This window comes from Micromesistius poutassou, assembly GCF_964030765.1.
Source record: "Micromesistius poutassou genome assembly, chromosome: 6".
Classification (NCBI taxonomy): Eukaryota; Metazoa; Chordata; class Actinopteri; order Gadiformes; family Gadidae; genus Micromesistius; species Micromesistius poutassou.
This window is the reverse complement of record NC_140276.1, coordinates 13,770,756-13,789,682: the sequence shown is the minus strand read 5'-3', so window position 1 is coordinate 13,789,682 and position 18,927 is coordinate 13,770,756. Positions and strand designations below refer to the sequence as shown.

The 18,927-nt window shown below is 45.4% G+C and overlaps 2 protein-coding genes and 1 long non-coding RNA gene across 6 annotated transcripts; all 3 read left to right on the top strand.

Moving 5' to 3' along the window:
• The first annotated feature begins 700 nt into the window (after positions 1-700).
• On the top strand, positions 701-8,134 carry cenpu (centromere protein U). 4 transcript variants are annotated; one of them, XM_084469419.1, is made up of 13 exons: positions 701-842; positions 1,397-1,445; positions 1,623-1,704; positions 1,839-2,100; positions 3,181-3,405; positions 3,555-3,639; positions 4,044-4,137; positions 5,019-5,139; positions 5,399-5,477; positions 5,596-5,643; positions 5,737-5,798; positions 7,346-7,502; positions 7,782-8,134. In XM_084469419.1, exons 1-13 carry the CDS (start codon positions 829-831, stop codon positions 7,890-7,892), a joined length of 1,389 nt encoding a protein of 462 aa, XP_084325545.1. In that variant the 5' UTR covers positions 701-828; the 3' UTR covers positions 7,893-8,134. The 4 variants fall into 4 exon arrangements, with proteins under 4 accessions (XP_084325545.1, XP_084325543.1, XP_084325544.1 ...); XM_084469417.1 differs by having other exon boundaries at positions 5,336-5,477; XM_084469418.1 differs by having other exon boundaries at positions 3,178-3,405.
• Positions 8,135-9,203: 1,069 nt separating this feature from the next.
• Positions 9,204-15,174, top strand: LOC311345575 (caspase-3-like). The gene is made up of 8 exons (XM_084469993.1): positions 9,204-9,283; positions 10,430-10,504; positions 10,999-11,147; positions 11,948-12,076; positions 12,293-12,468; positions 13,006-13,120; positions 14,429-14,673; positions 14,764-15,174. The coding sequence occupies exons 1-7, from the start codon at positions 9,249-9,251 to the stop codon at positions 14,653-14,655; spliced, it is 906 nt and encodes a 301-aa protein (XP_084326119.1). The 5' UTR covers positions 9,204-9,248; the 3' UTR covers positions 14,656-14,673; positions 14,764-15,174.
• A 271-nt stretch (positions 15,175-15,445) lies between these two features.
• LOC311345043 lies at positions 15,446-17,831 on the top strand. Its single transcript, XR_014633653.1, has 4 exons — positions 15,446-15,665; positions 15,842-15,926; positions 16,331-16,424; positions 17,480-17,831. It is a non-coding gene; the product is annotated as an uncharacterized lncRNA (long non-coding RNA).
• The last annotated feature ends 1,096 nt before the right edge of the window (positions 17,832-18,927 follow it).

Here is an 18,927-nt window from a genome sequence, read left to right as displayed (position 1 = left end):
TAATATTATACAATTAGACAATGTAGAAGAGCATTTATTTACAGCATCACTTTAATGCCTGTATTACAATTCTTTATAATTGGGCTTTATTATATTATATTAGTTATATCACCTGATCCTTTATACTTTAAATATTATAATTCTTTATTTTATTCAGTATCGTTCATAGTAGATTTACACTCAAAACGTCCATGTCTTCATATCGTCTTTATATTATAATGTGTTGTAAAATAACTAGGGCTGGGCAACGATCAAAAAATGTAATCGAGATTAATCGCATAGTATTGGTGAGTTAACTCGCGATTAATCACACTTTAAAAATTATATTTTAAATCCACTACAATTGAAGTTAAATTTGATTATCAAATGGAATAACGCATACCATTCATACCAAATGTACTTAATAAGCAAAACCTACTGTATATAATACACAGATGTTTACATATTTGTATACATTTCTTATTTCTTATTTAATATTTTCTTATAATTGTTCAATGCCTATATTTCGATTATAGGACTATGGACTACCAACTTCGACGTGAATCAGGTATGCACCAATAAAGTATTTCTGATTCTGCTTCTGTGTTTGGTGTCATTCCTGGTCGTCCTGCGGGGGGCAGTGTCCCATGTCGACGCATTTAACTGCCAGCAACCCCGGCCAGAAGAAGACCGTCCAGACTTCTGAATGGTTTAGCGGGAACCCCTCCTCAGCTCAGTGGTACGGTCCAGGCGACCAGCGCTGATCTAGTGTTGTTGTAGTTCACTTTGAATACGGTTCACTATTCTGGAGGACTGATGCTGGGCTGAAAGCTTGAGGCGGGGCCGTTCATGATAACGATGGGGTATGTTGTTCTCTGCTATGTACCATGAATTATAAGTGTAGCGTCGTCTTTCCAATGTTCTTCACAACACTCGGTAAGCCTAAAGAAGCAATGAGTTAGACTCCAAATACGACACGTCTCAGGGAACAACAATACAAACAAAGGCCTGAAATCCAAATAAGGGTCAGAAAAATGTGTTGCTCCCTAGGACTCGAGCTTTGTGTTTCCCGCGCATGATTTCACTATTTTGACGTCCTGACTCTACGGAAGCCTCATGGGACCATGGTGATATGCAATCTGAAAAGTAGTCATAGACTACAAATGAATGACTCAAATATCTAAACTACACATTTACTAAACATGGCTCTTACAATAATATATAATATAATTATAAAATATATAGTTAATAAGTTAATTATATTGTTAATCAAAACACGCACTGTGGGTACCGAAAATCCAGACCGTGATTTACACCTGTTTGTTTGTATTTATTATTATTGGTTTGTTAGTTTGTTGAAACGGCTCTTATTATTATTTCTGTTCACATTGACTCAACATGTTTGCTGGATCCACAGACCCAAGAAGCAGGGAGCCATGGCTGAAGCTGCTCTCAGTCAGGCTGAGGTGAGTAGAGACCTGTGTGTGTGTGTGTGTGTGTGTGTGTGTGTGTGTGTGTGTGTGTGTGTGTGTGTGTGTGTGTGTGTGTGTGTGTGTGTGTGTGTGTGTGTGTGTGTGTGTGTGTGTGTGTGTTGGAGAGAGCTTGTGGACTGAATGTTACAAAGACCTCCGCCTGCCCTCCAGAAAAGGGTGGTGCCTGAGAGCCTGGACGTGTCCAGCATAGAGCGGGCCAGCATCCTGGATGGAGAACCACACAACAGTTACGGTGAGTCTCCCGCACACTTGGAAACAGCCTGGTTCCTGACATGTGCTCTCGAAGTGAGCCAGCGGTCCAAAACCAAACACCCGGTGGTCCGATTACGTTTCCCCTGCTTGACTGTTGATGCTGTGGTTGCCCAGGTAACCCTCTCCATAGCACGGCTCTGGAAGAAGACTTCAGACTCCCGGAGGAGGAGGAGGAGGTGGAGGAGGAGGAGGTGTCCAGGCCCGTAGAGAAGGTGGCGAGCAAGGGCAAAGGAAGAGCAGGAGGTCCTGGGAAGGCTGCTCTGTCGGCGGGGGCCAAGCAGAGGCCAGCGGCGTCCCCCAGGAGGCAGGAGGGCCCCGCGCAGGGAGAGAAGAGGGGGAGGAAGAGGAAGAGTGTTGGGGGGAAAGAGGCGGCTGGGTAAGATCATCGACACGTGCTCCCCTGTTTGGGACCCTTTTAAAGTAGTCCCTTATCTTATCCACAAGAAGGCTTGGTGCTGGACCATTAAAAGAAAATAAACAATAATATTATTAATAAGTGTTGTGCAGCCCCATGACAAACAGACACGTCATATTGATGACACCATCGGGGATGGTGTCATCAATATGACGTGTCTGATGTGTATGATGGTCCGTCGATCAATCCTGATGCATCAAATATCAGGTTCATAAATGAGTGAAAGAAGAAAACTATCTTCGTCTGATAGCATACTTGACATTTCCACAGACTTCAATGTAAGGACCCTCGGTAAGACTGTTTAGAATGGTCTTCTGAATTCATAAGTATATTGTGACATTTATCATCATTGTGTAAAATCCCCAATAATTAATGTGATGCTACATTTTTCTGTACGACCCAGCATGAGTCATACCCCCTCGCACCCTCGCCCCCTCACACCGCGTTCATATTGTACATGTCCGTCGACGGAGGGCGTGTCTGATGTATCAGTAACGCAATCTGATTGGCCGACGGAACATTTCTCAACTTTTTGACGCAGGCAACGGAGCCCCCTCACACACTCACACACTCACCCCCTCACACACTCACCCCCTCACACACTCGTTCCCTCACACACTCACTCCCTAATACACTCACCCCTCAGACACTTACCCCCTCACACTCACCCCTCACACTCACCCCTCACACACCTGCCCCTCACACACTCACCCACAACACACTCACCCCTTAACACAATCACCCATCACACACTCGCCCCCTCACACAAAACCTCAGTATTTTCATGTTTTCTTCTTGTTGTTTATATATTTCCTCAGACTGGCTAAGTCAGTGGTGTCAGAACACTTTCGTATTCTCCTATTACTGATCCTATTTCCCAATGTACCATCATATTTGGAACAGTTCGGCATCAGTATCAAATCATTCAACACACAGTTTCGCAATGCATTGTGAAAGAGAGCGGGTGGGAGATATCTCTGTTGTAATGAAGCATCACTTTCTTGCCAATACACAACAGCTATCTCTGTTGTAATGAAGCAGGAGAGGGGGGAAGCCCGGCCGAAAGAAGGCAGGAGGGATCACGGAGGAGGAGAGAAGGAAAGGCCCAGGCTTAGGGAGGAGGCCTGGTCCTCTCCCCACCAGAAGGAACCCGCCACCAGCCCGAGCCCCAGCCCCCAGAGAGGCCTCACCCAGGGTCACACCCCCAGATAGACAGACCGCTGCTAGGAGGGTTAGCCGGCAGCTGCAGCTCCAGTTTGTAGCCAGGTACGGTCAGTTAGCCTGGTTCCCTCATGCAGGCTCACAACAAAGAGGCACACACTGGCTCTGTCGCTATGAACAGGCTGACCGTTCTACCCAGCATAGATACCCTGCTCCCTGTTCTTATCATCTGTGTGTCGGTTCTCTTCTGCCAGACCTGAAAAAGAACCGGGGGCAGAGAAGAAGAACAAGAAATTGGGGAAATCAGCCAACAGGAAGTCCAGCAGCTCTCAGACACCGGTAAGGAAGTGATTGTTAAGATAGTCTTTGTAATGCTTGAGGTGTTGATGCTTAATAAAACATTGAATACAATTTCTGTGCGGTTGGGTTTTCATGGTTTATTTAGCATGTATGGAAGACATTGGTGTACCTAGAAGATATGCTTAGTGGAAGATGTAATAGCATGTGGACATTATTTTTAAGAGGTTCCTACTTTACAAAGCAATGCACCTGATTCACCGTCATAACAGACGGGCTCGAAGATAGAAGGGGCGTGACTGTGGGCCCCTGCCTAGGGCCCTTGCTCATGTTGAGGCCTCTGGCCGAGGCCTCAACCACTCAGGGCCGGATCTAGAATGCAGGCCAATGGATACTGTGGGGGTTTGCTGTGTTGTTGTGTTGAAATTCTTCTGTCATGTATTTAGAGCCCTGGTCCCAAGAGGGCCCGGACCAGGAAGTCCTCCTCCAGCCGGTCAGCTGACCGCCAGCGGCAGTTAGCCAGGACGTCCTCCTCTTTAGGTTGGCTTCCTGTACCCTCCCTAACGTATGATCCTGTTTATATGACTGTCATCGTGATATCAGACTGATGAAGAGAAACTTCTTTTTAGGACACGTCGGCCAGCGAAATATTTGATTTAATATTAGAGCATGATCATGGGAAAGTATAGGCAGCAAAGTTACCAAAGATACATTCAGTGAGACGGTGAACAAGATTCTTATAGGGAAACGTTTGCATTGTGGGTAGGGAATATACAGTTAACAAAGGTAAGTGGGAGTGACCTTTCTGGAGCATTTAGGATTGGCGGGAGAGGCCAAGTTAATTTGCAATACACTATGGGGAAAGTGGACATGTCTGCAAGTCTGTGAGACAGGGCTGCAATAGTTAAACAAATCTACACAACAAAGAAGTCAGTCGATTGGCCTGGCCTCAGTATCAGACTCAGTGGCTCCAGTGGGAATGCAAATCTGAACTCCAAAGGTCCAAGGAGAATGTAAACAGTTCCTTTTAGATTGACTAGTAATTATATAATCAAGGTTAATGTAAGGTTTATAATTGTGTATTATAGTTATGATTAATATTTCCACGACACAGACCAATATGTTTTACACAGTATCAGGAAATAGTATTCTGTAGTCAAGTTGATTGGATGTTGAAAGGTGCAAGATGTCACTGCTGGACACCCTCTCTAACTGTTTTCCTCTGTGTATTCTTCAGCAAGAAACAAAGCAACGCCCCTACATGCTACATTACTCAAAAGACGCACTTTCAATACAAGCGATTGTTCAGAGGTCAAAATGGTACTAAATAGAAAGGCCCTTTGAGCCAAGACTGTCCACCGGGTAAGGGTTTATTATGAAGGTGTGAAGGTGACAGTGTTCCTCTGTGTTCCTCCTCCCAGACGGTGGAGATGTGCCCTCTGTCACACAGACAGACAGTCCAGGAGAGAGGCCACGGGGGCCTGGAGGGGCGGACTCATCCGTGGTGCTGGACAGCTTCCTGTCCCTTTGCCAAACATACAAGTCAGTCATTTATCTTGGGGGGGGGGGATGGGGGGAAACACCTCCCAACTTTGTCTCCAACTACAACCTTACGAGTGCAAAAAAAAGTTTGTATTTCTTAACGTATATGAATGTATTTGTTGGGGCGAATGTTTTACGGATGATCTGTAATGTAAAGATGACCTGTATCAGAATCAGATAATGTTGCCCTACACAGTTTCTGGTATCCCTCTGCCACAATGAACCAACATGGACTAATCTGTCTCTTCTTCATGGGAAGAGAGTCTGTGGAGTCTACGGCCATTCGACGCGCCATCGACACGTTCTCCTCCACCCTCGAGGAGCAGCTCGCTGAGAGGGTGAGCGCTCCCATCCTGGTCTTCTGTGGTTGACTATTAAACCTGGTATTCACTGCCCTGAATCCAACGCACAGAGCAGCAGACCCCAACACACGGTTAACACTCTGATTCCCCCCAGATCACCACCTCCAAGGAGGTCCGCGTTCTGAAGAGAGACAACGCCAAGGTAACCATGGAAACCAGTGGCTGTGATAACAACAGCATTTTCCAGTGCTTTCCCTGCCGTCCCTCAAGGCTTGATCTCCTCTGTGATTGACAGGTGGACTCTTTGATCAAAAGAAAGACACACAAACTGCTGGGTGCCAAGTATGAGCGGTTCAGGTGAGTTTTGAGATCCCTCCAGTTAAAAACCACAAACCATACCGGAGAAGATTCATGAGTAAACATTAGGCGTGACAGAGTGAAATCACTAAAAACATAGCCTGTATTTGCCATAAAATGCGTCAGCTAGAAATGGTGTATAAGTAAGGGATAATCACCTCAAGGCAGGGCAATAAACAGTTTGATATGCCCGGCTAGTGGACGGGCGGTAACCTTCCACTAGCCGGGCATATCAAACTGTTTATTGCCCTGCCTTGAGGTGATTATCCCGTTTATTGTACTTCTTGCTTGCCAACATTATGAAACAATTCAAATACTTTAATAATTCTGCTTTTTCTTATTCGTATTGCATGCTTAATAAATGTATACTCTGTTTGAGTTCATCTCCCTCAAAAAGTAGTTTTAGAACTATGGTGAATAACGTTAGCGAATTTTTCATAGGTGGAATCCGGAAGAATCATGAATATTAGGATTATGGTTATGGTGAGGGTTACGGTTACGGTTATGGTTAGGGTGAGGGTTATGGTTAGGTTTAGGAGTCAGCGTGTGAGTTTGCCTGTCCAATCCTAGCACTTGAGGTGGAACTTTCCCGGATTCCGCCTACGAAAAAACACATGCGACCGGGGAACTAGGACCCGGGGAGCATAGGTACGCTCCCCGTTAGCTCAGCTGTAGCTTATTAGTTTCTATAGCAACCGCACAAGGCTGCATCTGATCACTAGTTTAATAACGTAGTTGCTACATTGTATCTCGCTTGCGAAACATGTATCGACTGACCCTCCGATAGATTTCCGATTTAGAAACATTTTAGAAACTTTTTTAAACAAGGTTTATTTTTACAATGGACCTCATGTTTGACTATTCTGTGATAGAAAAAAAATACAAGCGGTGTATTGATCTACTATTTGATGACGCTGTGCTCAGTCAGCGGGCAACCTGCCGGGTTAATACCCTCCTCCCAGCCAATCAGAATCAAGCATTCTTAAACGAAGTAGAATAAAAGTTAATAACAGTAATAATAAGAGTTAGATTTCATCTTATTTCTATGCTATTTTTTCGTTGTCATGGTAATTCTTGGAGTAGAAATCAAGGCAGCTTGACAGGTTGGATCAGAAGGTCGAATAAATGGTTTATTCCAGGATGTAATACAGCAAGGTACAGACATAGGTGGAATAGTGTAGGTGGGTGAGGCGCAGTCTCCTGACGTACTCCTTGGCTGTCGATCCATCTTCTCACCAAACCAAAAGTTTGGGGTGATTGTTATACAAAAGAAAGTGTGAATAACAAAACAACAGATGCAGTTTCTCCCTTGATAAGGTATATGACCCTGGCTATGTCCCAGATGGCCTGGGACCGGCCATTTGGTTCATCCTTGTTGGGACATAAACAGATGGAGGCATGGGCTGTCCCCACACTAAGAAATGTGAACACAGATAGACAAGAGAAAACACCAACCTTCTACAGTGTTCTCGTAGCGTGCGGGTTGCCTCGTAGCAGGCGGTTTGCGTAGCGGTGTGTTCTCTGACGTCTTCCGACCGGTCCGACAGGGCGGAGCAGCAGCTGGGCTCGCTGAGGAAGGAGAAGGTGGAGCTGGGGCAGCGACTGGCCCACATCCGGAGAGGCGTCTCCTTCCTGCAGGGCCTCAGGGACCTCACCACACGATACCTGGCCCACAGACGGGCACACCCCTCGGAGAAAGAGCAGGTGGGTCCTGGAAGTTAGGCAAAACGACCACATTGATTACAGCGCCTTTATAATGAGAGGAAAAGTGTGACTCCCGTCACAAAAAACAACTGTAAGCCCAGTCTGGTGGCTTGACCTGTTCAGGGAGATGACTCTAATAAGGCTACTTCTACGTTTCATAATTGTTTTCTTGATTGGTTTGAATCGTCCCTTGTAGTTCACTCATCTGTCGGGCTAATCTGTTCTCCTCTAATGTAATGAAATAATGAATGACTCTTGGTGTTTTGCGTCCTTATTTAGTATGGGTCGTCCAGTCTGCCTGCCCTGCTGCTGGAGACCAGGAGCCTCCTGAGAGCTGAGGACCACCTCCGAGACATCAACAACCGGCTGGAGGCCGGGATGAGAGAATGAACCAATGAGGACGTCTGGGAACACCTGCTGTGTTCAATGAATGAATCTAATCCGATCGTATCCGGACATCACTCAAGTGACGTTGAAAGCACACAAACAATGTATTAGTCTGCTAAATTAACTGTTTATTTCAACGTCAGAATTCATTGTGACCTTTTCTTCTATGCGTGTCTTGGTCCTACTCATGAGCAGGAAAGCAACTGTTGGCAGTAATTATACCGTTTATGTTGACGAATTAAAGAAAATATATTTTGCGAATCACCTGTGTATGCGTGTTTCAGAATGATTCAGATTACTCGCCCCTATTTGCACCAAGTCATTACAACATATCAATGAGAAGACTTATTTATTATTCAGATATATTGTAATGAAGAACTTGTGTGAAGGCATTGTGTTGACTGTCTTGTGTGGGGGGGGAGGGACCGAAGAGCCGGTTGTGTTAATTAATTGGTCGCACCTGATCACTGGTGAGGGGGAAGGAGCAGGTGAGCAGGTGACGGTGATTGAGGAATTTAAGGGAAGGGCACAGCGACGGGTGGTAGAATCTGGGAAGTGACGTGTTACCGCTAACGCCGAGCTGCACTCAAGGGTTGGGGTGGGTGCCGTTCGCACACTGATAGGGCTGCCGGCGGCGAAGATAGATTAGCGGGCTGCACTAGAGCTAGGGCCGGGGAGTAGGAGTGCGTAGGCGGTGCGTCTTCCCAGTGAGGGGTGCTCCGTTCCGTCACTAATCGGAGGCCTCAAGAGTGCTGGACTGGCGTCTCCCTTCTCCCGTTGGCCTACCAGCACCAAAGCCTAGACCCCGGGGGAGGGTCCCGTATCCCGGCAGAGTTAAGTTGGAAACTGTGTGTGTGTGTGTGTTTCCTTGACGTGGCGGGTTAGGGGGTCGCTTAGGCAGGTGGGGTAGCTCCGGAGCCTGACCCAGTCTCAGCTGGCTGGTAGTGGAACTACTTATCGTATCAAATAAATATCATTGTTTGTATCTTGATGGTGCTGCCTTGGTTGTTTGTCACATTCCTCCAGCCGCAACAATCTGACCTCGTGTTCTAGGTTTATTACAATATTTACAGGCCTGCCACATTGACAACCGATTCCCTGTGGTCCAGGAGAAAGTCATGGAGCAGTGGCCGACAGCTCAGGCCCGTTAGTCACCAGTGATTGGCTGTCTGTTGGTCCAATCAGCTTCCTCCTAGCACTTCTCTGTTGGTCCAATCAGGCTCCTCCTAGCTCTGGACCTGTGATTGGCCGTCAGTTGGTCCAATCAGGTTCCTCCTAGCTCCGCCCTATGATTGGCTGTCAGTCCCCAAGAGCGTCTCCCTGTCTCCTTTCCTGAACTTACTTAAGTCGCGTCCTTACATGTCCATCACCTTTGGTCGCGACTTGCGTACACGGTAGGCTAATGAACTTTTAAAAACACTTCGGGATATCTTGTTACGTTATGTTAATCATTTGCGGAGCATTATTTAAAAAATTAAAATTGAAAAAGATTTGAGCGTAAACTAGTTATTTTGAGTTGGCCCTTTCACTTTCACTTCTGCGTTTCTTCTCGTCAAACAATCGGTCCTGTGGTTCCAGGTCGCATTATTCATCAGCTCTACTGTCACCTTTTCAAACAAATCGACTATACTGTAGATGAGTTACTTCCCCGTCATGCACCCGGTCGTGTGTATTAATGTGTAGCTAACTCCAGAAGTGGAAAGTAACTAATTACATTATTTACTCAAGTGTATTGAGTAGATTGTTTTAGGTAAAAATGGTGCTTTTACTTTTACTTAAGTGAGTTTTGGTTGAAGTTTTGTACTTAGTTACATATTAAACCACACAAGTTACTGAGTAAAAAATTGCAGGCAAGTTTGTCGAACGACAAGATGCATGCTGCATTGCCCTGAGAAGTATCTAGCAACATCCTACCTTTCAGCCATCAGTGCAGTCAGACTAGGGTGTAGTCGGTAGGCTGAATGGATAATGACTGACTGTCTTGTTATGTCAAGCTTCAAACTGTAACTTCAGTTATGGACTTGAAATAGTTTTAGTCGTTTTGTGTAGGCTATTGATGAAATTATTCTGATATAAGAGGAGTGTTAATATCACAGGTCAAGCATATAATGTCATGACACTCCTTCAAGTCAAAGTAGGCTATAGAGTAAAATAGAAGGCCTTAATGTTTGTTTTGAGTTTGAAAAAAGCTAATTAAGTCACAATAACCAATATATTCAAGATATGTTTTCAAGAGTTATCTTATGAAAGTATGTAAAATTGCTCAGTCGTTGTTCAAAGTTAACCCTGATTAGAGATTTTGGATCCCCCATTGCAGTTGAAAACTTATGATTGGTGAGGCATTAAATATGACCAGTACAAAAGTAACTAGTAACTAGTACTGAGTAGGTTTTGAAAATAGTACTTTTACTTGTACTTGAGTAAATCTTCACTGCAATACTTGTACTTGGAATTGAGTAAGATTTCAGTGATGTAACTGTACTTTTACTTGAGTAGCTTTTTTTAGTACTTTTTCCACCTCTGACTAACTCCATGTATAGAATAACCATGTCTGAGAACCGTGGCGATGCAGAGGAGCGAGGAGACAGTGTGGACGCCAAATCCTGGTTTAAAAGGTAACTCCCTACTGGAGCCTATTGAAGATAGAGTTAGTCCTTTATCCTCTCACAGCAGGTAACTAATTACTGGACCCTAATGGTGATCGATATATCATTAGTGGGTTATCAGCATTGCAGAGGAAATTCCTTTGCGAAATCAGGGTGCATGTTTGATCATTGTGAGTAACACAGTGCACAAGCACACAGGACGAAAACCCAACAGACAAAGAATAAACTACAGACACATAAAACGTTCTGCTGCTCCCACCACAGTCCCTTTGAGTGGAAAGACCATAATGAACATTAATTTAACAAGAAACATCAGCTACCTGAACAACTGGATGAGGAACATGTTCTTAACCATTGCTTACCTATATGTTCTTTATCATGGCATTCAGGGCTTCTTAAAGCCATTGATGCATGTGTCTACACGTGTGTTGGTTTGTTGATCTCTGTTGTACCACGCCCCCTTTGTAGTTCTGTGTTTAACCACACGGCATCTGTGTGTTGAGTCAATCAAAGGCTCCCCAAGCACCTGACAAGGCGGGGCCAGAGGGAAAAGCTGGAGCCGTGTCCGGGGACCCCTACCGCTACAGAATGGACTACCCCAGCATAGGAACCTGCGTGATCATCAACAACAAGAACTTCCATAAGAGCACGGGTAAAGCCCCCCATTACACATCATGACTCCTCACACACACACAGACCACACCTGGCCTCTGAAGGACGTCTTGGGGTGTCAGATCACAGCCATACTGCAGACCGCTGTGAAGGACATGGATCAATGTTAGCCAAGTGTCTGGACCCATCATAATCAACTGAATGCATTTTATTTAACAGTCAAGTGACAAATAGAGAGGGTGTGTCAAATATAACTTACTGAGGGCCATGCTGAGGGTTGTGAATAAAATTAGGGGGCCAGACATTTATTACAATCATTATTACTCTATTGAAGAAATATAATAGGAAACTGTATTCAATGAAAAACTATGACAATCATGCAGTGCAAACATTATAGTTGTTTTTTTTTGTTTGTTTGTGGTTAAAACGGATCAATAAAGCAAAATAGTATCCATCAAGTGCTGAACAATGTTTTTGTATAAAATGAGAATTGAAAGTTGAATAAAACACTTTTGGATCACGGTACTTTTGTCTTAAACAAAACAACAAATAAGGTCATGGTTTTCAGCAACACTGCTGCCCTAGATATTGACATATGTGGAATAGGGTAGGAGATAAGCGGTTACTGTGATCTGTACTGATTTTGACTTCTTGTGGTCACCTTTTGCACTATTAACACAGAATCTTTTTTTACTTGCAACAACGTGTGTGTGTGTGTGTGTGTGTGTGTGTGTGTGTGTGTGTGTGTGTGTGTGTGTGTGTGTGTGTGTGTGTGTGTGTGTGTGTGTGTGTGTGTGTGTGTGTGTGTGTGTGTGTGTGCACGCCTACCTACCCATTCAGGCATGGAAACGCGTGAGGGGACCAACGTGGATGCGGACGCTGTGAAGAAGACCTTCGGCGGTCTGGGCTACAAGATAAGAAGGAAAGATGACCTGACCGTGGGACAGATGGAGAAGCTGCTCTACGCTGGTACAGGAAAACATCAGGCAGCGCTTAAACTGACCCAAAGCCCTGAGTTGTAGGAGTAATGGCGCTCTTCAAAGCCTGGTCGGTACACGGGTCTGCAGGGCCCTGGGTTGCTGACCCTCCTGCGCTAATGGAGAAGCGGCATAAGTTATAGCGGCATAGTACGCCAACTGAAAAAATATTAGAACTAGAACTAAACCCCCCCCCCCCCCCCCCCAGTGTCCCAGGAGGACCACAGTGGCTCCGCCTCCTTTGTGTGCGTGCTGCTGAGCCACGGCGATGAAGGGATCTTCTACGGGACGGACGGCTCCATCCAGCTCGAGAAGCTGACCGGAATGTTCTGTGGCGACTGCTGCAAGACTCTGGTGGCCAAGCCCAAACTCTTCTTCATACAGGTGGGCTTGAGTGACCGGGACTATGTCTACTATGATGTGTGGTTTACTGTTGATGTGTGGGTTTATTTAGCGCACTAAGGTGCATGTTGTTCTTTCCTTTTTATGGTAATGGCTGGAAAAGCTAGTGTGGAGGGAGAGTACTTATCACAGCCCTATACATATAAAGTATACTAAACAGCAGGCTAATACCTTCCTATTGAACAGTACCGTTCTAAGACCTAAGTTATTGGACTCTAATCTAGTCCCGCCTTATCTGAACAGTGTAACTGCCTTTAACTAGGTGCCCTTTAAGTTGTATGTCTGTATTAGCTTGTTATTTGTCCTATTAAGTGTAATGTCTTGGTTGTATTCTAGTATGTGTAGTATGAGATTTGTGGTGTAGTGTGTAACCTTTGTCCTGTCTTTTACATATTTTGAAACTTGCCGTGAGTCTTTACCAGGGGGTTCCTGGGAGAAGAATTACTTTAACTCAATGGGACTTTTCCTGGTTAAATAAATCTTAAATAAAATAAATAAATTAATACAAATCTCTGCTAGGCGTGCCGTGGCACCAGTTTGGACGACGGCATTGCGACGGACTGCTCCACCGACCAATCATCGGATAGGATTTTCGTGGATGCGGACTTCTTGTATGCCTACTCTACAGTTCCAGGTAATCATACGTGTGTCCAAACAAACACATTGCTGTGATTGGTTGTAGGTTTATCCAATTGCCTCCAGAGGCCATTCGGTCGACGCCTGTTGTTTTCGCCCCTTGGAAATCATCATCCAAGGGGTTCAGGACTAATGGTGTGTTCCAGATGCCTCGTACACCAGCCTTACGAGTTGCACTTGCGACGTAATTTCCTGTCTCATAGCACTTATGGTGCGTTCACATCATGGAATTATGGGGAAAACATTTTCGCGACGTCGGAAAGTTCTTGTGAACGACACCTCATGACGCTCTGATGATTCTACTTCCGTTCGACAGAGTTGCCCAGTTGGAGACGTATGGTTTATTAGTGACGCGCATGAAGATGGTGGACCATGAAAGTTTTACTCAATATAAAAGAATCAACCATCATATCACATACTTCACTATTGATTGACGTTGTAACCGTCTGTTGGTATCGACCTTGCTCAGTTTTAAACGTTGTGTACTGGTAAACCAGCTCTAGATAAGTGTAAGTGTAGCCTTCCATACAGTGGCAATACAATGTGCTTCTCATAAATAAAAGCAAAGGGATAGTAGGTGATAGGCTACAAGGAAATAAAGGCGTGCAAACTTGAAACTGATCCTAATAAGTTCTGTTTAGTTCTGACTGTTTTTTATCAGATAAAAAAATTGTTTAGATTCCGAACGCAGTACACATGAACGGTCGCTGTCAGGAACACACGTAAGCATGAGTGTCATCACTGTCTCGTTATTACCAGGACCATGAACGCGCCTTTATAGCGTTCCTGTTCGTCTTTGTGATCGTGTCATGTCATTGGTTAGTCATTGTTATTGTTAGCTACATTAGCTTCTCAAGATTGTGCAATGCATAAATTGGTGACTGGAATAAAGTAGCAATGTAATCAAGTGTGTAAGAGCATTTAAAATTGACATAAAAATGGCCAACGTGGTACAAATACAAAGAAAATGTTTATCTTCATGGGCGCAGCCATTTTTGTTGTGGAGTCGTACTTCACTGAACTCGGTCTACTCTCAGAACTACGAGTGGGCCCGACAAAAGGGGGCGTGCCTCCGTGAAATGCAGCAAGAAAGCTGGGAGATTTCCCGACTTGTAACTCGTGAGGCTGGTGTACGAGGCATCTGGAACACACCAGAGCACGCGTTGGCTGAATTTGGTGATGTCAGGCTAATCATCATCAATGCCCTGTTGTGAATTGGGTCGTGGGGGGATGGTATTTGGCTGATGTGTAGTTACAGGGGGTAAATATTAAAACAATAAATGTATGGTTCATGATCTCCCACCAGGCTACTACTCCTGGAGGAACCGGGCCAACGGCTCGTGGTTCATGCAGGCGCTGTGCGAGATGCTGAAGAAACACAGCAGCCAGCTGGAGCTGATGCAGATCATGACACGGGTCCACCACAAGGTGGCGCTGGACTTCCAGTCATCCACCTACAAGTTAGAGACCCATAAGAAGAAGCAGATACCATCCAGCACCACCATGTTGACCAAGGACTTCTACTTCCATTGATAGTTGACAACTGATGGAGTAAGTTTTGGAACCGTTCAAAGTGATTGTGTGGATTCGACTACTGGTGCTGAGGAGGCTTTATTATTGGCTGTTTTTTTCTTTCTTCAGGTATGTGCTGCCTGTGCTTGTGGTGGATGGGAGAAGCATTTGGTGCTGGCTGTGCTATCTGGACCTGGGGTTCCTGCGCTTGCTTTGACATACTCTACGTTGTAATGTGATGGTGGATTTTATGCCAAAAGGTGCTTTGGAGATGAACAGCTGTGGCCACATTTTAATCACTTGTTTTACGTAAGAATTTCTAGATTATTTCAGAATTTATTCAATTGTGCTACAGGAAAATGTGTATATTGCTTTCACTCCAAAGTGAATGCAAGTCATTTAAATGTTCAACTACCAGTATTGTGCTTGAGTAATATTGATTTGTTGTTGCTGTATTTGGCAATGTTTTGAAATAGCACTTTCAAGCAAAATGTACCTTTCAATTTGTTTATGAAAATACTAAATAAAAAGTAAAATGTTTTCATGTTCTCTTGTTGTTGATATTTTAATTTATATATTTCCTCAGACTGGCTAAGTCAGTGGTGTTAGAACACTTTCATAAGCTTAGCATGATCCTATTTCCCAATGTACCATCATATTTGGAACAGTTCGGCATCAGTATCAAATCATTCAACACACAGTTTCGCAATGCATTGTGAAAGAGAGCGGGTGGGAGATATCTCTGTTGTAATGAAGCATCACTTTCTTGCCAATACACAACAGCTATCTCTGTTGTAATGAAGCAGGAGAGGGGGGAAGCCCGGCCGAAAGAAGGCAGGAGGGATCACGGAGGAGGAGAGAAGGAAAGGCCCAGGCTTAGGGAGGAGGCCTGGTCCTCTCCCCACCAGAAGGAACCCGCCACCAGCCCGAGCCCCAGCCCCCAGAGAGGCCTCACCCAGGGTCACACCCCCAGATAGACAGACCGCTGCTAGGAGGGTTAGCCGGCAGCTGCAGCTCCAGTTTGTAGCCAGGTACGGTCAGTTAGCCTGGTTCCCTCATGCAGGCTCACAACAAAGAGGCACACACTGGCTCTGTCGCTACGAAAAGGCTGACCCTCCCTTGATGTTTTGTATGACACACCGTCCTACCCAGCATAGATACCCTGCTCCCTGTTCTTATCATCTGTGTGTCGGTTCTCTTCTGCCAGACCTGAAAAAGAACCGGGGGCAGAGAAGAAGAACAAGAAATTGGGGAAATCAGCCAACAGGAAGTCCAGCAGCTCTCAGACACCGGTAAGGAAGTGATTGTTAAGATAGTCTTTGTAATGCTTGAGGTGTTGATGCTTAATAAAACATTGAATACAATTTCTGTGCGGTTGGTTTTTCATGGTTTATTTAGCATGTATGGAAGACATTGGTGTACCTAGAAGATATGCTTAGTGGAAGATGTAATAGCATGTAGACATTATTTTTAAGAGGTTCCTACTTTACAAAGCAAAGCAACTGAATCACCGTCATAACAGACGGGCTCAGAGATAGAAGGGGCGTGACTGTGGGCCCCTGCCTAGGGCCCTTGCTCATGTTGAGGCCTCTGGGCGAGGCCTCAACCACTCAGGGCCGGATCTAGAATGCAGGCCAATGGATACTGTGGGGGTTTGCTGTGTTGTTGTGTTGAAATTCTTCTCTCATGTATTTAGAGCCCTGGTCCCAAGAGGGCCCGGACCAGGAAGTCCTCCTCCAGCCGGTCAGCTGACCGCCAGCGGCAGTTAGCCAGGACGTCCTCCTCTTTAGGTTGGCTTCCTGTACCCTCCCTAACGTATGATCCTGTTTATATGACTGTCATCGTGATATCAGACTGATGAAGAGAAACTTCTTTTTAGGACACGTCGGCCAGCGAAATATTTGATTTAATATTAGAGCATGATCATGGGAAAGTATAGGCAGCAAAGTTACCAAAGATACATTCAGTGAGACAATGGGTGAACAAGATTCTTATAGGGAAACGTTTGCATTGTGGGTAGGGAATATACAGTTAACAAAGGTAAGTGGGAGTGACCATTCTGGATAATGTATAAAAAACCATGTCAACCTGTATTCAGGACTCACTCTGCTAGAGAGGAGTCTAAAGTATGCATGCATTAAATCTTACTCATTGGAACTTGCTTTCCAATGTATTGTGTGCTTTTATTGCAGTGAGAATCTCATCTGGCCTAGACGCAATCTCTGTTAAAGGGAATTGCCACGACAAACCCCATAAAGACTACACAACGTACGTCTAAGGCAGCTTTCAATTAGTTAAAGCAGAATTGATCAAAATGAATGTGTTAAAAAGAGTGTTGGACAGCGCTATATTCCGACAGACATTGCCAATGCAGTGTTGGTCAGTGGTTGGTTGGTCAGAATTATGTGTTTTCCAGTCACTCCGCTCTGCAGTAAACTAGAACAATCTGGTATCCCGTTCCCGGGAATAGCTTGACAACCAAACAGGCAGAGCAGTTAAAACCGTCTGTCGTCGTGCCAGAGCCACGTTGATATGGAGAGGAGGGAGACTGCGCTGTCCGTGTCTTGACTCCAGACACGGACAGGAAGTTAGCCAAAACGACCACATTGATTACAGCGCCTTTATAATGAGAGGAAAAGTGTGACTCCCGTCACAAACAACAACTATAAGCCCAGTCTGGTGGCTTGACCTGTTCAGGGAGATGGCTCTAATAAGGCTACTTCTACGTTTCATAATTGTTTTCTTGATTGGTTTGAATCGTCCCTTGTAGTTTGTCGGGCTAATCTGTTCTCCTCTAATGTAATGAAATAATGAATGACTCTTGGTGTTTTGCGTCCTTATTTAGTATGGGTCGTCCAGTCTGCCTGCCCTGCTGCTGGAGACCAGGAGCCTCCTGAGAGCTGAGGACCACCTCCGAGACATCAACAACCGGCTGGAGGCCGGGATGAGAGAATGAACCAATGAGGACGTCTGGGAACACCTGCTGTGTTCAATGAATGAATCTAATCCGATCGTATCCGGACATCACTCAAGTGACGTTGAAAGCACACAAACAATGTATTAGTCTGCTAAATTAACTGTTTATTTCAACGTCAGAATTCATTGTGACCTTTTCTTCTATGCGTGTCTTGGTCCTACTCATGAGCAGGAAAGCAACTGTTGGCAGTAATTATACCGTTTATGTTGACGAATTAAAGAAAATATATTTTGCGAATCACCTGTGTATGCGTGTTTCAGAATGATTCAGATTACTCGCCCCTATTTGCACCAAGTCATTACAACATATCAATGAGAAGACTTATTTATTATTGAGATATATTGTAATGAAGAACTTGTGTGAAGGCATTGTGTTGACTGTCTTGTGTGGGGGGGGAGGGACCGAAGAGCCGGTTGTGTTAATTAATTGGTCGCACCTGATCACTGGTGAGGGGGAAGGAGCAGGTGAGCAGGTGACGGTGATTGAGGAATTTAAGGGAAGGGCACAGCGACGGGTGGTAGAATCTGGGAAGTGACGTGTTACCGCTAACGCCGAGCTGCACTCAAGGGTTGGGGTGGGTGCCGTTCGCACACTGATAGGGCTGCCGGCGGCGAAGATAGATTAGCGGGCTGCACTAGAGCTAGGGCCGGGGAGTAGGAGTGCGTAGGCGGTGCGTCTTCCCAGTGAGGGGTGCTCCGTTCCGTCACTAATCGGAGGCCTTAAGAGTGCTGGACTGGCGTCTCCCTTCTCCCGTTGGCCTACCAACACCAAAGCCTAGACCCCGGGGGAGGGTCCCGTATCCCGGCAGAGTTAAGTTGGAAAGTGTGTGTGTGTGTGTGTGTGTGTGTGTGTGTGTGTGTGTGTGTGTGTGTGTGTGTGTGTGTGTGTGTGTGTGTGTGTGTGTGTGTGTGTGTGTGTGTGTGTGTGTGTGTGTTTCCTTGACGTGGCGGGTTAGGGGGTCGCTTAGGCAGGTGGGGTAGCTCCGGAGCCTGACCCAGTCTGAGCTGGCTGGTAGTGGAACTACTTATCGTATCAAATAAATATCATTGTTTGTATCTTGATGGTGCTGCCTTGGTTGTTTGTCACATTCCTCCAGCCGCAACAATCTGACCTCGTGTTCTAGGTTTATTACAATATTTACAGGCCTGCCACATTGACAACCGATTCCCTGTGGTCCAGGAGAAAGTCATGGAGCAGTGGCCGACAGCTCAGGCCCGTTAGTCACCAGTGATTGGCTGTCTGTTGGTCCAATCAGCTTCCTCCTAGCACTTCTCTGTTGGTCCAATCAGGCTCCTCCTAGCTCTGGACCTGTGATT